A 17,842-nucleotide genomic window follows, 5' to 3' on the forward strand; every position below is an offset into this window, starting at 1 on the left:
CTTCACATCATTCCGAAGCCTATTTGTTAACAGTTAAATGGTAATGATAAACGTTTATTAAATGTCTTTCGATGTACCATCTTGATTTAAAGAATTGAACTTAAATACTGTTGATTTAACAAATTCATAATTTGTGAGACCAATTACTGATTTATGATATGTAATAATCTGAAATCGCTCTATATCTAGTTTTATTATGCGATATATTGGTTTAATGTTAAGCATGCAAGTACTCGCATAAGCTAAACAAAAAACAGTGGATAGACAAGATTAAGGCAACTGCGATTTTAATTAGATGTTGTGAGCCTGCATAAAGAGAAGAATAAGTGAAACATGGGTGTGGATGATATAACAAGGAATAATGTGATTTTAATGGTTTTCTGTCTGACTATTTCTATTGTAGAAATAGAAGTTTCAGGTGCGTATAATAGTTTTGTTATTGTAAAAAATAACATATACCAATCCGATCCACGGCAAGAGAAAAAAAACAAAGCAACTGATGTAAATTATTTGTTATTTATTAGATTTATGTTAAACTGACGCGTTTCAAAATTCAAAATTTTGCCAATAACATGTTGACATATTGAGAACTACTTATGCCTTTGCTGTTTAATTAATTTGTAAACGATGACATGCGTTGACCACTACAGTTCACGAACCGGGCTTACAGAATATTCAATTTTGTAGTTTAGGGCGTTCTTTATGGATTCCGCGTTTATATAAGTTACATACAAACATATTTATAATTGTATACTTGTTTCCTAACATTAAACGTTACAGTATATATTTATAATATCATTAATTTGTTAAAAAATGATTTAGGATAGAAATTTTACCAATCTTTGTTGATTTGTTTGCGTTTTTTTTTTATTTATTTTGTCTGGTTTGTGCTTCGATTTAAATGTAATGTCATCATATTTCGGAGGGCAGGTTTCATAACCGGCTTCCTTGGATAACTTACTGGTAATTATTCATCCTCAACAAGTTACCAACCCATTTTCCTGCTTGATTTTCGAATCAGCGGTGAGACCATTTGACTCATTGTCCGATAACGATTTTAACATGGAAGTTTTGCGTTGCCCCCGGATCATCTATCCCTGAATTACAAGTCCGATTCTCACATCATCGGGCTAAGTACTAAACATATCAATCACTGTGAATTTTGTATTCTGTTTAAAATGATGCACTTCTTAACGAATTTATTTGTTAGAATATTGATCTCAGACTAGTAATAGTTTGATACAATGGAATCATGTTTATTTATTTTTTCATTGCAGTGCCGATATTGTTAATAATAGGATGATTACACTGGTTTAATTCGCATATTCACTATAATAATACTTAATCCCCTCAGTCTCTGTTTTGATATTTTTATTAAGCATATAGATACTTTAGGAAATAAACAAGGCTTACAGAATTGAATAAGTTATGTATTATCAAACGTATTATATTTATCTTTATGTATATCTTAGCCGTTTAATGTCGATATGTCAGTAAATCTTAAACAATTTATAATACAAAAATAATGGAGCTATTCTTTACACTTTAAATAATGAATCAAGCTAGGAAACCTTTTTCTTCCGTTTTGTTTGTCGAGAATTTTTTTCCCGGAAATTTAAGCTTTCATACAATGACTGGAACGACGCCAAATCTGATTTCATGTAAATGGCAAGCAAAGTATAATTTATGTATAATACAATAAATAAATGCTTATTATTAATATGTTAAATGAATCTTACATGAATCATAATATGAAATATATTTGATACTGTTAGTCATTTGCTTCTTACTTTTTGTAAAGAATGAATGGTACCTGCATATAACTACATATAAAAGCAAAATGATGTTCTGCCTTGCGCCCTGTCCTATTTTTGTTTTGGGTCCTCCTTGAGCTCCTTACCACTAAGTTATTGTTGCCGGGTCGTGTACGGGTTGTGTTTATTGAACGCCGCCTTTCCTTGTTGATCTTGTTTATCATATTTTACTATCGTGTAGTGTAATGAGGCAAGTCGACCAAATCCCGTTTACATATTCTACAACAGAAAGCAGCAGAATTTGTTTACACGCTTGTAAATTATACTTACGTATTGCTGCGTAAATCAATTCAACTGATAATGACTAGTTTAATACATTTGTAAAACTTGTTTAAAAAACTGCGAGGTATAAAGAACTTGTAATGTTAATGGTATTTCAAATTAAAATACATTTGTACTTAGCAATATAGCAATATAAAGACTATAAAAGCTTTCTGTAATAGAATATATTTTTTTTTATAAATTTTAGGATATTGGTTCCATAATATTACGCTCTATTCTCAAAAAAGTTGTCACATGGAACGTCTCTGTTATCTAATACAGGAATAAACCGAATCCCTAAGGAACACATAAACACACATGACTATTGTACGAAAACAGGAATAAAATATCATTCTGCTATTGTATACACAGTTTTAGTCGTTTAACAACGATTTCGGGCTTGTGTCATTCTCTTTTAAGACAATTTACTACCATATTTGTGTCATACAAATTTTTGGAAGTGTTCTTTATCTAAAATTAAAACAATGATTTTTTGCAGAACATATATAGTTTTAGACACTTTAAATCCTACAATATATGATAAACCTTACAAGTAGTCAAGTGTAAAACAACAAAAAACACAATAAAAAACCCTTGATTCCTCTTCGGTTTTGGTTCGGTGCTCTCTGGGTACCCTGCTGTTGTGGCTAGGTTGTATCGGGGGCTGCGTTCTTTTATACGATACAATTTTGATTTATTAACTATTTTACATGCTACATGTTGACGTTAGCCACATTACCACACGGAATTAGAGAGCAAATAACTATTGTTCTCAAAGTGAAATATTTGGTAAATTATTTAGTTACAAATGACATGATGTTTAATTTTATTAAATCAATGTGGCGTTGACTTGCATCTGAGTCCGACATGTGTGATGCATTCTGAAAACTTCCAAACAATAAATGTCGGATACCATTTACTAAAAACTGATGCAATTATTTGTGTGACATATGTATGGAAGTCCAAGTCCACCCCATTGTGCTTTATACCAGGTATTTAGGAGAACCTCGATAAAACTTCACAAATAAATGTCATAAGACGGAATTCAAAATAATCTCTGGCAAGTGGTTGAATCAATAAATAAACAGAAGATATATGGCTTTATACTATTTTAACTCTTAACATATAATATATGACAAAATAGATAAAAACACAATCCCTAAAGAAAGCCCAACACGGCAAAACTGAAAATGTTGCAGGCTCGGTTTGATTGAGCCTGTTCATGGACGGTACTGGAAAGTGCAAGTTACCGTCCACGCCCCTAGCATCGGCTTAAGCAGAATTCAACATTTAAACAAGAAATAGTAAAATTTTTAATTTAGAAACATCCGCAGATGTGTTCATACGGCGGTTATCATGGAACCTTCAATGTGACACAGTAGTGCCATTCCATGAAAAGCGGCGTATGGTCCCCAAGTAATAAAAAGCGTGTGCCCTAAACGAGAAAACAATGGGCGGAACTAAAAAAATGGAATTTTGAAAGGGGATCAGAGGTTATGAAGCCTGCGTATCACAGAAAAGACATCAGAAGACAAATTTAAAAAGCAAGCAACATACCCCTTAGGGTGATTCAACATTATTCAAGTAGGAATATTGGAACCACCCAACTAGAAAATTTCGAAAAGTTGAAACAAAAAACCTGTCCGAATATAGAATACAGATTCTAATTACATGACCAAATGTGATAGGAATCAATTTAAAGAAAATGATTTCTTACTTCTAGCTGATGCCAGCGAGTCTTTGGTATCCCTCCAGAGTGATTTCTGGGACTGGCGGATGAGAAATAATCCAACATCTTCGACCTATGATGGCATGTACAAATACAACGATCTGATGGAGGAATACAGTCTTGAAGAATTCCAAACAAAAAGGGTTCGTTGATTGGCGTTTTAAATAAATTAATTAAAACACATACTGTCATACCTGAGTGTTATTCAAAAGAATGAACATGGCGGCATGGCCGAGTTGTTCACGCGTCGGACTAGTACTCTACTGATTACTAGCCGCATTAGTTAAAACCCTGCCAGGGGCAAGCCGTTGTTTCCTTGAGCAAGAAACTTTTCACTCATCGCTCAATAATGGTTGCAAAATTGTGTCTATAAGCTTATAGCTACCTACACAATCGAACTAAAATAAACTCTGTATAAACCAAGTATGGAAAACGCAATATGTTTGGTTAAGGTGTAATCGGGTATATTAGCTACTGTTGATAAAAACAAACATTCGCACTGTATCATATTTTAATTGTTTGACTGTTGTATAAATTGCTAACTTAATTTTCTTTCAGAATAAGACACTAGACTTTCTCGCCCGACTATATGAAATTGAACAAGACGACCTTGACATCCATGAAAAGGTCAACTTTGACATTTTAAAGGACACACTCGAGACTTTCACCGAAGGAAATTTATGGGCAGAGTAAGTGGAATGAGCTTATTTACTACCTACTTACTGTTTGATTAAGATTGTATCAACGCTGTACATAAGTCTAATAGTTAAAGGCACATTATGCCTCAGAAACGAATAAATTTTACTTACCTGAATTTTATAACGTATAAATAATGGTTTTAAGCCGGTGCTAGGGAGCGTGGGGGATGTTGCACGTATTCATTATCCCTCATGTACAGAATCAATCAAACAGAGTCTGCAATTCTCTTATAATTTTGTTGTGATTAATGCTTCCGAGGGATCACTTTGTTTCCAGAACTTTAGAGCATGTTATATACTTGTTACCTGAAGAAATAGCAATAAATATGAAATAATTTGTCATAAAAGTAGGAAAAATGTAAACAAAGTTAAATCTTGACTTCTATGCAAAATACTAAATCCCTATAACTATAATAATTTCCAAAGAACAACAGAAGGCAAGGATGCTTCAGGTAACTGGCCAATGAGTAACTTTCTTGAAACTTAAGAAGTACACCAAAACTAAAAAGCTTTTGAGAAATAAGTATAAAACATTTCGGAGGTATAACGGGCATTTAAAGCGAATTGATCTATAAGTGAATGTCATTGATACCAGAAATAATCAGGTTTTAAGTATTAAGTATCATACGTGATAGTGACAGTGACAACCAATCACGAAATAATTATAATTATATGAATATTAAATACCTGTATCAAGATAGTCTGCACATATTTTATAAGCGTACCCAGATGATACAGTTCAATTGTTTTATCAATGTTTTGAAACACTTATGTAAATGTACACCTTGTAGACCAATCCACTTTAATAGGATTGAACCATTTATGTACTAGCATACTAAGCCTGGTAAGCCATCATAATGGCAGAACATTTCGCATTACACTAAGTCTTGATACTGTAGTTTGGCGGGATTACGCTTTATAAGGTCGTATCGTCTGGAAGACACATGTTTCTAAGTCCTTTTTAAAAAATCTAAATCAAACCGACATTCGGCAACATTTCCTACGTTTCCTAGGCTACAATGAAGGCTTCCTCACATTAACGAATCCGAAGTCCCTTACGAAATTCACAAATACATCGATGAGGGGACGGGCACGGTGTCCGTTTGTTAAGGCCTAATGAATAAGTAGATATCGACTTATTTCTTTGAATGACGGTTCTTTATATTATTACAATGCATACACAGCATTGTCAATTTGAGCAAGATATTTGAATATCATTGTTTTATTTCACCGACAAAATTAGTATGATTTTATTGCTGCACAATTGCTGCACTTCAAAGACCAGCGATCAATCTTTGTAAGTAACCAGGTAATGACAAAAGAAGCTTTAAAGTCTTAAAAATCCCCTCATCATGTATTTCAGAGTTCTAGTATTTAGAAATAACGAAAATATGTTAACATTATCCACCATGATATTCTCTGCTGTATTTCATTTGAAAATGAGCATTTCTATCAGTAATCTGGATGAAGCTGGTAATTCTAACTAAAATACTTATTGTTGTTATATGTTTTATATGTTTATGCTATATATTAATGATGTCTACAGGTATGGTGCCTTAAGTCCTATAAGCTTTATAACTGGTATTCAACTTTTCGGCGGACCTTCTTTCGCCCCGAGTGCAACACGTGGGGACTTTGAAAACTACATCGCGAGACTATATGCTGTACAAAAGCAGGTAATATTATGGCATCGATTATTGCGGGATAATGATCCAGTTGTCAATGAACAGAACAATATGTGAATGCACTGACTTAAGAAATGTTCAAAATTAAACGGTGATTATAATTTCGGAACTCGCACCGACTGTAGATTATTATGTGTCGTAGATATAATCATTGCCGATGTCAGATAAATGCTCAATTGATGGCATTATAATTATATAGTCATTTGTCTTTCATTCTTTTATACTATTCTGTCCAAATATTTGAAAGAAATTAGTACAAAGTTTAATCAATCATAACAGGCCTTGATTGGACCTTAACCTCTATTTGTTTGTACTTTTTCTCCCTAGGTTGATGGAATTAAAAGTCTTGGTCGTCGCGCAATTTCATTGAACAGAACATTGCACAATGTGTCGATGGTAATAATTTTAAGTATATCTGTTTTATGTCTTTGGTCCTTCTATTAATTACATTCTTTCATTGTTAATAAGCTTACTGGATTACGTTTCTAATTTCCTATATTTTGTTTTAGATTTAACGTTTACAATATCATCACACGGTTATGCAATCATCGTCTCGTCTCGTTAAGTTTAAACATATTTTATTTCTTAGAATATATATACATATTACAATTTACAATATACATACAGCATTTCAAATATTCTCAAAAATCAGACCAAGTGTCATATGAAATTATTCTTCTCGTTAAGGTTACAAATAAACAGTCTTTATTTCTTTTAAGAATATTGATTCATCCATGTCTGATATTTGTAATGGATCAGCATATCTTATACATATATCATGACATAGGCTTCATTTTTATATGATATACATGTTTAAATGTTTGTCTAGGCTAGGTAACTCTGTACGAACCTCCAATCGGTTTTGGTCTGATCTAAACGTGCCTATGTCAGTATGTATACAAAATATGTATAGAGAAACATTATTTGTTGCACGGCAGGTAATAATACCATCTTACTTCATTTCAGACTAAAGTTCCAGAGCAAATTGATGAAAAGATTTTCGACCGACCTGAAAATTCATCATACTATAGCCCATTTGGAGATTTTCTAGACAATTCACACGTTACAAATGACTCGGATAGGTAGAACGTTTTTGTTTTTTACAAAGAAACATTGTAATGACACTATTCATTTATTCCATAGGCCGTCGGGCAATGGAACATGGATAAACGTTTTAGTAAAGATCGCCTTTAAATCAACTCTTCCCATTTGTTTAGTTTTGTTTGGGATTCAGTAATAAATTAAACATATTAAGAAAGAAAACGACCGACTCTCGGATACAGCGTTACCAAATAATTGTTTTGTTTCTCTATTGTCTGCTTTGTACCAAACTCCTCACAGTCATTTGATTGGTTTATGCTCTGTGTAGCGACGCGAAGGGAGACAACTGCGTAAGAGTTTGGCATTATACATGTATACTGGCAAATAACTGCCAACATAAAAACACTGGATAACAATGCTATTTTTGTAGTTTTCGAAATGATATACATGATTCATACATAACATACGAGTGTAAGCTGATAAAGCTTCAGATAAATAACTTTGTTGCAGTGTCTTGGGGGGGGGGGGGGATGCCGCCTTTCCTTGTTGATCTTGTCTATCATATTTTTGTCATGTATTTACCGTATATGTTACTATAATGTTTTATAATTTCAGAACATATATAAGGAACAGAGGAAAGGAGGCAGTGTTAGCTTATATGAATGCCTTTAGAGATCTCAAGAACTTCATTGTCAATGTAATTACATTTATGACACAAAATGCTGAAGCCCCTTATTTAGAGGTCCCATTTAAAAGTTTCTGATAAGGTGAAATACTTCGAGCGTCATATTTGAAAAGCATCAACGGTTATTGTACATTTAATGAAAGACCAACGCAGGCTATAGGTCAAGATACTCATAATAGGAAAATTTTAATATCTTTTATTCTTCTCGCACAAAATCTATGTACTCAACCATAACCTAAACTTATTACTCTTCAGAGATGTCAGTCCGGATTACATTTGTTTATTAAACGGATTCTATATTCTTATGTCGACTTTTTACAGTATATTTATCATAGAAAATTATATAGAAATAGATAAGAATATGATGTCTCGGAAGCAATTTTTGGAAATTAATTACCAAATGGCATTTATATGTATTCACCTTTATAGACAAAGTAAATGTTTTCTTACAGGAATACATGCCAAATACCAGAAAGGAATACGGTGTCTATGCATGGGATCCTTCAAACGAATACTACAAAGCTTGTTTAAAATGGCATCTATCTTTTGACATGACACCAGCAGATGTCCATGATGTTGGTTTGAAGGAAGTTGATCGTATAACAAAGGAAATGCATAAGGTAATGAATGAACTTTTGAAAGTTCTTTTGAAATAGATTCCGCAATGGATGCGATATTCTTGAATAGGGACATTACTAGAGAGCAATGGAAATCCCAAGACGGAAGTTCACTGATTTGAATTGATATAGTATGTTTGTGATCATAGAAATTTTATTTCTTTACACCATATTATTAATAACACTTATCAATAAATGCATTGAAATTAGAGACAAGTCAGAAAATTTAAGATCAAATGACGACAACCTCAGTCAGCGAAAGGCAAAAGGCTAATTAATAATGACTAAATCTGAAAAATAAATATTGAATATAAAAAGAAGGTTCTTTATAATCAATTTACGTTTTGATATTTCAGTACGTCTATGATACAAATGATTATATAACAGTTCCGAAACAAATCTAAAAGATTTAAGTTCTTCTCAAGATTGATATAATTACTCTTTTATCAGATTATGAGCAGTCTTGGCTTTGAAGGAACTGTCGCAGCTTTCTTTGCGAGTTTGGAAGATGATTCAAGGTTTTACACAAACGACACGGTATGATTTTATTCTTATAATAGACTTACTCCGAATTTAGGGATATTTTGGTTTTCCTGGCTAATCCGGGGTTCAAACAAACTTTTACAGCTACAACATCGAAAATAGGAATAACGTGTTAACTGAATCCATTGTGACCGGTAGTGCTCCGTGAATCTCTAACGGTAAACGTTTGATTGTACCGGAATATTAGCTTGAAAACCCTAACATTTACCGAGTTCCAGTATGATAACATTGTATTTCCTCCAACAACAATCAATAGGATTATCATATCATCACCGTTAGGTAGTCAATCATTAACATTTCTTGCAGCATATTACACTTACAATTGTCTTCCTTTTGAAATGATCATTTAGTGGTAAAGAACGTAGAATTTATATACAGTAAAAACCCGCTTTACGACCACCCCGTTTTCAAGACCAACCCGCTAATACGAACGATTTTTTAAAGACCCGATTTTTTTATTCTTTATTTTAATGGTCGCTAACCCCGATTTTGAGACCACCCCGTTATTCCGTAATACGACCAGTAAATTCAGTCCCATTTCGTAAATTCTGTACATTTGGAAACCCATAAATACGACCGCAGGCACTTTCTCACCTTGATATTGACAGGCATGTATATTGCTGAAATCTTTTTGACACGTGATGTAAACAACAGTTGTCCTAGTTTTACGACATTTAACGACATCCAATTTACGGCAGAGGTCAAGGTTACTTTGTATCCAACCGGTAAATGATCAATAATATTGTCGATAATTTTAATTTTTCACACCTTTAATGTCATAACTGGAGGATTAAAACAACAAAATATTGAACAGAAAACTTTCAATAAGTTTTTTTAGAGGTGTTACTGCATGCTGCTATCATTATCTCTTTCGTTCCATAATTTTAAACAAACATAAACATGATACGATTAGGTTTTTGAAGTTGTTATCGGCAATGAAAACTGTGAAAATAATTAAAGGTTAATTGTTCGGTGTGCTTTGTAGTAAAATGGTGATTTAATTGAGTAAGTCATGTCATTCTTTTAACAAGAATGTAAAAATATGTTTGTGTTTAAAGACATTCATAATACATTTTGTACCTCTAAAGAGGTTTAAAAATTTTATTATGTTAAAAAGTAAAAGAAAATAAATGAAAATAAAAAAATAATAGTGTATGCTTTATATCTTCTCATTTGAAATAGGTTAGCCCAGAATTAAACATGTGTACAGTACATGGTATCCCTTAATATATTGCCTGGTTTTCTGTTTGACCAAACTCATTAATGAGACCAACCCGCTATTAAGACCAGATTTGTAAAGTCCCTTCATTGGTCTCATTAGCGGGTTTTTACTGTAAATGATTGTGCCGTCCAATCTAGCTGATTTAATAACGCTCCGCTTTTAGATCCGACAGTGACCAAATACGAAGTCATATCTTGTGACCTTTCACACAGCCAATCATTGGCCAGCTTTCATAATTTTTAAAGCGATGTGGTGTCTAATTCTTACCCTGGAAAATACTGAGTAGATAATTTTCGCGATTTCGAGAACAAACATGGCGTTGTCCATATAGCCGACAGGTAAATTGGCAAAATAATCTTGCTCATTTAAAAATTGACTTCATTATTTCAAGATAATTTGTAAGAAAATTACTACAAACCCTTTTTTCTTCTTACAAAAATCAGCAATTTGTTAGACTTCCACGGATAACAGTATTTTGATACTTCTTTTAATGCATATGATTGCATGGCTAAAATAGCTTTTTGTGAAATCCCAATTATAAAGAAGGCGAAACATATACGGTCGTCATCAGATCTAAATAAATGAACTTTTGTTGTGTCGTCCTAAGTTCCCTACGCATATTCATGTTTAAAGTGACATTATGCTCATATTTTCATGGTCAAATTGAGCTGAATTGACTTTTTATTTGAAAAGATTGACTGTCAAAATGGTGTTTGACCAAAAGTTGATATTGGAAAATGTTTAGGGTAAAATTATAAATCTGTCTAAAATTTTAAAAAGACTGCCCCACTCTTTTTATAAACTAAGCGTTACAGGTAAATCCTGATGGATATTAACTGAAATTTTGTTTGGATCTGTGAGTTATTTATTGTTTATGCGAACTTAATTATTGAATTAAAAGGAATTATGGCAAAATGAAAACTTGTTTTGACTTTCACCGGTTCACTCACTATATACCCTTGGATGGGCATAATGTCACTTTAAGAGAATGAATTAAAGTTGTAAATACATTGTTATAAACTGCAATATACTAGTCAGTTTTATGTATTTACAAATTAGAGATAACATCACTGATCAGATATACCAGCCACCTCTTTTTACATACAATAAATGTTATCTGCATCATACATGTATGTTGCTACTTATGTTTTTCTTCAAATATATTGTATGCAAATAAAGGCTTATGAAGAACAAAGTGATTCGTGACTTTTAAAATTTGGAATTTTATTTTACTGCATAGTTACTGCATACGACGAGATATGTTATAACAATATAAGTGAATTAAACTAAGTGCGAAGTGCTTACCAAAAAGTTAAAAAATATGATTGCCAGGCATGTTCTGAAACATTTGTGCGATTTTTATCTCTTATTTTAGGTCAAGATCTTGAAGGCGTACAATGACACTGTGTTCAAAAGAATAAATCCGGTTCTAGAAAACTATTTCAGAGACATTCCAGATATTCCCTTAAAGTAAAATTTATATGATAATTCTTCAGATATGTGATATTTAGTATTTCCACATAAACATATAATGCATTTCACTGCCGAAAAATATAGTTTGGAAACCTTTAAAAGTAGGGTTGTTTTATTTTCATATCGATTTAAATACTGTTGTTTTTCATCATGAGGTAGTTTGTTAATGTTATATTCACTGGTAAATAAGTTCATCGACAAAGGATAACCCACACAGGGGAAGGATAAAAATTTGTAATAGCCTCAAAAATGTTAGAACTACGTGCTGTTAAGCATAACGTTAATATTGTAGCTTTGCATAATCATCTGAACTGAACTGTTGAATGGAATTTGTTAAATTTTAGCATAGAAGCAGCGTCGTATGATGGACTTGGTGGTGGTTATTCATCAGCGTCAGAAACTTCTCCTGGAGTATTTTCTATCAACTTGTTTAGACCTCTGGAAGTGTAAGTATATCACTGATACTGTTAGACTGTATTATCATAAACATTTTATCAATTTTCTATATATTGATAGGTATATGTAAATACTAAATTTCATTTCAATTAAATACATGTAAATGTCTTTTTTATTACAAAGTGACATTAGATTATTGGAATTTGATAATCTTTGAAATCAATCATTCATTCATTTAATCCAAATGTATTTATTATCATAATCATTTGATCACTTTTGTTTATGTAAATTACTAATTTCATAATCTTTGAACATTTAATCCAATTGTCGTTCATTTTCATTATTATAGTTTTATTTAATAATATTTAAGTTTTTGTTTTGCATGTAAGGCCTTTGTTTGAGACAATGGTACTGTCTTTGCACGAGGCAAATCCTGGGCATCACTTACAGGTAGCGTAAACAAAAAATAATAATAAACACAACAAACAACTAGTTTATAGATTGTTGTCTTTGATTCATTTTACTTTTATTTCTGTAATATAACAGATATCTTACTAGGCACTTTCAAAAACTTTATTACTGATATTTATCATTGAACACTTATCCAAAAAAATTAAAAAATGTTTGTTGCAATGTAAATATCACCCTCATAATGTATTTGATAATGTTGATTTTATCACAATCTATTCATTGAAACATTTTTTTTATTACCAGGTGCACTAGTATGATATGTAACTGAATATGTTTAGAGTATGTTTAGAGTTTAGAACATCCACCGGGACGTTTAAGCGCTGTTAGCTAAGTACGAGATTTTTAAGTTTGAAATAAGAAATATCAGCAATACCATATTTATTAAATATCCGATTATGATGTACTAGTATTTAAATTAACAAAATTAACATGTAAATAAATGCCGTTTCAGAACAGTTTTTCCTTGAGAGCAGATCTTCCAGATTTTAGAAAAAATCCTATTTTGTCTTTCGCAGACGTTCCAAACTGGTTCCCGATCTACTCCGCGTATATGGAGGTAAAATCTGAAGAAACTTTGCGTGTTCACGTGTTATTTGTAAATATTTACAGTGTAGTTCTTAACATTGAAAATGTAGTATGACTTGTAAACAACTTTATATCGCGATCGTAATTATCAATAAAACATCTACTGGACCTGTGATACTATGCACTTTGTCAAATAGATGAAAACTAGAATAATTGTTAGGATTGCAATGTGCATATTGAATTTTTAAGATAATAAAGGCGCTTCAATCTGTTATATTTTCCTAGTAAGCCATCTCATGTTAGATAACTCATCTAACACTCTGTCGAATTACATTGTAATATCTTAATACGTAGTTCAAACTAAGACTATGAATAAGGCAAATAACAACATATTACATAATAACATATTTCTGCGAACGATATGATTGTATGAGAGCGAAGAAAATGATTCATTGTCTTGTTTTAGTTTGCCACAGGCATTGGTCCATAATAACATAATGACTATCGTACATTTCATTTCAGGGATGGGGACTTTATTCAGAGTATCTTGGTGAAGAGATGGGAATGTACAAAGACGGATACGAAATGTAAACTTTTTACTCTTGTATTATTTGTACAGTTATGCAATTTGTATGTAACATTAGAAATTGGTTACCTAAAGGAAACAAACTTACGGAACGTCGAAGGCTTTATTCAGGTTCGTGCCTGAAAACCATCGGAAGAGTATCGGAGATGTCGCTCAACAAATAAAGCTGGAAAGTCGCTATATGACATATACAGTGTTGGTGGGACTTAAAAGCCAACATAAAAAGACAAAAGTTATTGATACACATGTATCTTTTGATTTTGTCATCAATAAGATATAAATAGTTAAAAGTTTTACTATACTGAGGTATTAGTCATATTTTGACCAATATAGTAGACTAAAAATATGTAATATATAATAAATGAACATCAAATTTCGGTACAGATCTAGCTCTTTATGTAAAAAGGTTCGATTAGGAAAATCTTTGATGTGGTTCTTTAAAATGTAATTCATTATTTTCTGTAGTTAAATGTAATATAAGTATTCATTGAATCGGCTCATGCGTAAATGTGTCATATAATATTAGATAAAATAAGATAACGTTAAGAGAAAGAACAGCTCGTCTTATATCCGATCCTATAAATGATAAAGAGTTATAAATATATTTCGGATTGATATGTTAGGAGTTAGTATCCTAAATAGCCCATACACATCAGGATGTCATTTTAATAATAATAATAATAATAATAATAATAATAATAATAATAATAATAATAATACATGTACATGTAATTATAAATCTGTTTTAGGATGGGTCGTTATAGTTACGAAATTCTGCGAGCCTCTCGCCTCGTTGTTGACACAGGACTGCATTATATGAGGTTTGTCATTTAAGTTTTTATTTCTTTTACACAATATCTATCTCCCCTGAAATCACAATACTCATTCTTTAAGCACGTTTTGACAATGGTATTCTGTCAGAATTAAATTTTGATTGCTTTGCTTGTGCTATAATATATGGAGCACATATGTCGATATATTCTACATTCGTAACGCATACATCATAGCCTCATCTAAATATACTATGGGAATGTAATGGTCTTTTGATTTGGACCATTTTATTGAATGTTTGTTGTTGTTGTTGTTGTTAGGTGCATGGTTATCCATCGACAGTTTTACACGATATTCATTATCCTCATGATATAAAAAGAGAAGAAAAACACTATGATAAATGATACTTTAATCGTATTGTTGATTGTCTTCAAAACTAATAGTTCTAGTTCTTACATATGTATCTCTCATTTATCTTGGTTTCGTTTGTATTGAAATGTTAGAAAATTTTTAATATTATTGATTTTTATTATAGATGGACTCGAGAAGAAGCTATTCTATATCTTCAAAATCATACCGCATTGGCTGGTGGGAGTGCAGCCAATGAAATTGATCGTTACATAACATGGCCAGGTCAAGCTTGTGCTTACAAACTCGGTGAAATAAAAATAAAAGAGCTTAGACAAAGGGCTGAAAGAGAATTAGGTAAGTCTAACACAATATTTTTTTAGAAATGAAACATTCAAGCATTTTTTTCTCAAATGATTTTACTTCAACATCAAATGGATACAACTGTACGCATTCTTTTTAAATGAATTTAAATGTCGCATTTTTATCATGATTTTAAATTTTGTCTTACCATTCCAGGAGACAAGTTTGACCTTAAAGAATTTCATTACCAAATACTGGCAAATGGAGGGATGCCTATGAGTGTGCTAGAGAGAATCGTTAACAGTTGGATAGACACAACCAAGCAGTCTAAACCTACCAGCGGCAGTCCTTGTCTAGTATTCGGACATACACTAGTTTCCGTCTATTGTTTTATAAGCATACTTTTTTCAATTATTTCAATATAATATTTGAACAGAATTTGCATCGCATAAATAAACAGATACAGAAAAATATATAATGGGCTGTCCTAAAAGCCCGTGACAAATTTTATAGACAGTTCCCTTGTAACGCCAATACATAAAAATGTTTATATATATTCTTACGTCATATCAAGTCAGATTCAAAATATGTACTCCATTATCTTTTAATTTTCATTATTAAAGACATGTGTAATAACCTTCATTTTTGTTATGAAAATGTTTGAATAAGTTACATATATTTCAATTATGTATGGTGGCTGATTTGTGTCATGTCGTAATTTCGCTCCACCTGGGGAGGAGAGACAAAAAAACGAATATGAAAAGGCAAAAATACGATAAGGTAATCACTGTATCGCATTTTTCGTGATTTCATCTGGCGTCCCACGGAGCAAACCGCGAAAGCACGCAATTACGTCTGGTTCATCGAATGTACACTCTCTCGTATTTTCGTGCGTTTTTTTTTTTTTTTCTGTTTTGTTTTTGTTTCTTTTTGCGCCCCGCCGGCCAAAATTACAACATGGCAAAAAGAAGCCACCAAAATTGTTTGTTAACGACGCCCTCGTTGAAATGGTAAACTTATTCAAATATTTGGGTATCACTTTGCTAAAATACATTTTGTTAAACGACAAAACATTAACTGGTTTTCTGAGAGTAGGAATATAAAGTGTTTATCACAACATGCGGAATACTCATTGTTCGTGTACAGGCCGATAAAACAGAAGTTACTTTCTTAGCTTTACATTGTCAAACCATCATGATTCGGATCAGCATTATCCACCGTGGGTATGCAACTTTGATCACCGTGACCACAAAAGTCATCGCAACAGGACAAAAAGCGCGGCTGACGTATTTTTTTTAGTTATTTTTTCGATCGTGGCGATTTAAACTATGCTACATAGCCTACCGACCGCGGCATTTCCGATGCTTTCTAATAATGCATTTGGTGTCGTCTAACGTTTTGTATTTTCTGAGAACATTCAAACAATATTTACAAAGTCGATGACAACGTACACACTCTTGTGTAAAAGTGTTGATAACTTAATTATACTATACACATTTCAGTTCTAAGTAAAATTTCACGTTTTGAAATATATAATAGAATGTTTTAATGAAAAAGGAACGGGTTTCCTACTCTCAGTTTTTTTGTATTGATTTAAAAATGGCCCGACTTACAGAAATATCAACGTACACGTACAGTCTAGAATATGTCAACGCACACACTCCCAATTTAGTTTGATAGTGGTCTGAACATGAGTCTGGTTTTTACAGAGGAAATAGAACAACCCAGTTAGGGAGACTGGGTTTAGTATCTCGAAGCTATCGTTATATTTGTGTTTACGAACGTGCTAACGATTGACGGAAGGTTGGTGAACGAGAGACTAGCGCGAGTATCTCGAAAGTGATATTTAAGCAAGTTAAGTTAGTTATTAAATATGGAATTAAGTAATCATTTGAATACCGTGAACAGTGTGTTAAAGCGGGAAGAAATGGCCATATAACACAACGTAAACAAAGGCAGAAATTTCCTATGAAACTGACGTGATTACTATTGAAAGGGAAAAACTTAAAATAGAAACTGCAAGACTAGTAACTGAGGAAAAACGACTGTATATAGAACAGCAGAGACTGATGTGCAGTAAAGGTTGCAAGTGGAAATAGATATTTTAAACACTTTACTCAGTCAAAGCTAATATTCCGACAGAGGTTCTTCTCAATACCCTCCCTCATTTTTCAGGCTACAGCAATGTGTTGTTTCAGGGTGAAAGTATACCCTCAATATTCAAACTTGGAAATGTTACTTTCATGGACGAAATATTGAAATTGCAAAATAATATTTAAATGAATGTAAACACTCGTCATGGTATCTATTTTGAATACTAGTAGTATGTTTATTTAAACACATATAACGACAATAAATTAAGATTCAAGTTAGTCCATAACTTTGCTTAGTATACAATGTCAACGCTTAATAAATGGATTATGTACTCGCACATGTATATGCAAATGGTCTCACCATAAATAATCTAGAATTCTTTTTTTTTCTAATGTAAGTTAAAAGAAAACGATCGTGATATACATGTACCAGTGACAATGATTACATGTATTACTATCATGATACTGATGATGATATGACGACGACAGCGACGATGGGTTTAGTTATAAAGAAATATTAAGAAAATGTTTCTCGATTGAGTGAAATATGGACTATTTTCACGAAACATGATCAAATTCGA

General features: G+C 32.3%; 1 protein-coding gene across 1 annotated transcript; it reads left to right on the plus strand.

The window, feature by feature from the left end:
* LOC132748243 (uncharacterized) lies at window positions 1-15,810 on the plus strand. Its single transcript, XM_060737811.1, has 17 exons — window positions 1-418; window positions 3,799-3,947; window positions 4,363-4,493; window positions 6,049-6,178; window positions 6,515-6,583; window positions 7,154-7,269; window positions 7,844-7,925; window positions 8,366-8,533; window positions 8,981-9,067; window positions 11,671-11,765; window positions 12,113-12,214; window positions 12,554-12,614; window positions 13,087-13,191; window positions 13,683-13,747; window positions 14,496-14,567; window positions 15,053-15,222; window positions 15,385-15,810. Exons 1-17 carry the CDS (start codon window positions 334-336, stop codon window positions 15,591-15,593), a joined length of 1,896 nt encoding a protein of 631 aa, XP_060593794.1. The 5' UTR covers window positions 1-333; the 3' UTR covers window positions 15,594-15,810.
* Window positions 15,811-17,842: the final 2,032 nt, after the last annotated feature.

The sequence above is a fragment of the Ruditapes philippinarum genome, unplaced genomic scaffold, assembly GCF_026571515.1.
Source record: "Ruditapes philippinarum isolate M1 unplaced genomic scaffold, ASM2657151v2 ctg353_1_1_1_1, whole genome shotgun sequence".
Taxonomy (NCBI): domain Eukaryota; kingdom Metazoa; phylum Mollusca; class Bivalvia; order Venerida; family Veneridae; genus Ruditapes; species Ruditapes philippinarum.

Coding starts and splice junctions, on each gene's coding strand:
- LOC132748243 (XM_060737811.1), top strand. CDS start 334: ATGGGTGTGGATGATATAACAAGGAATAATGTGATTTTAATGGTTTTC. Junction 7,270..7,843: donor GTTACAAATGACTCGGATAG/GTAGAACGTTTT, acceptor TTATAATTTCAG/AACATATATAAGGAACAGAG. Junction 12,215..12,553: donor TTGTTTAGACCTCTGGAAGT/GTAAGTATATCA, acceptor TTTGCATGTAAG/GCCTTTGTTTGAGACAATGG.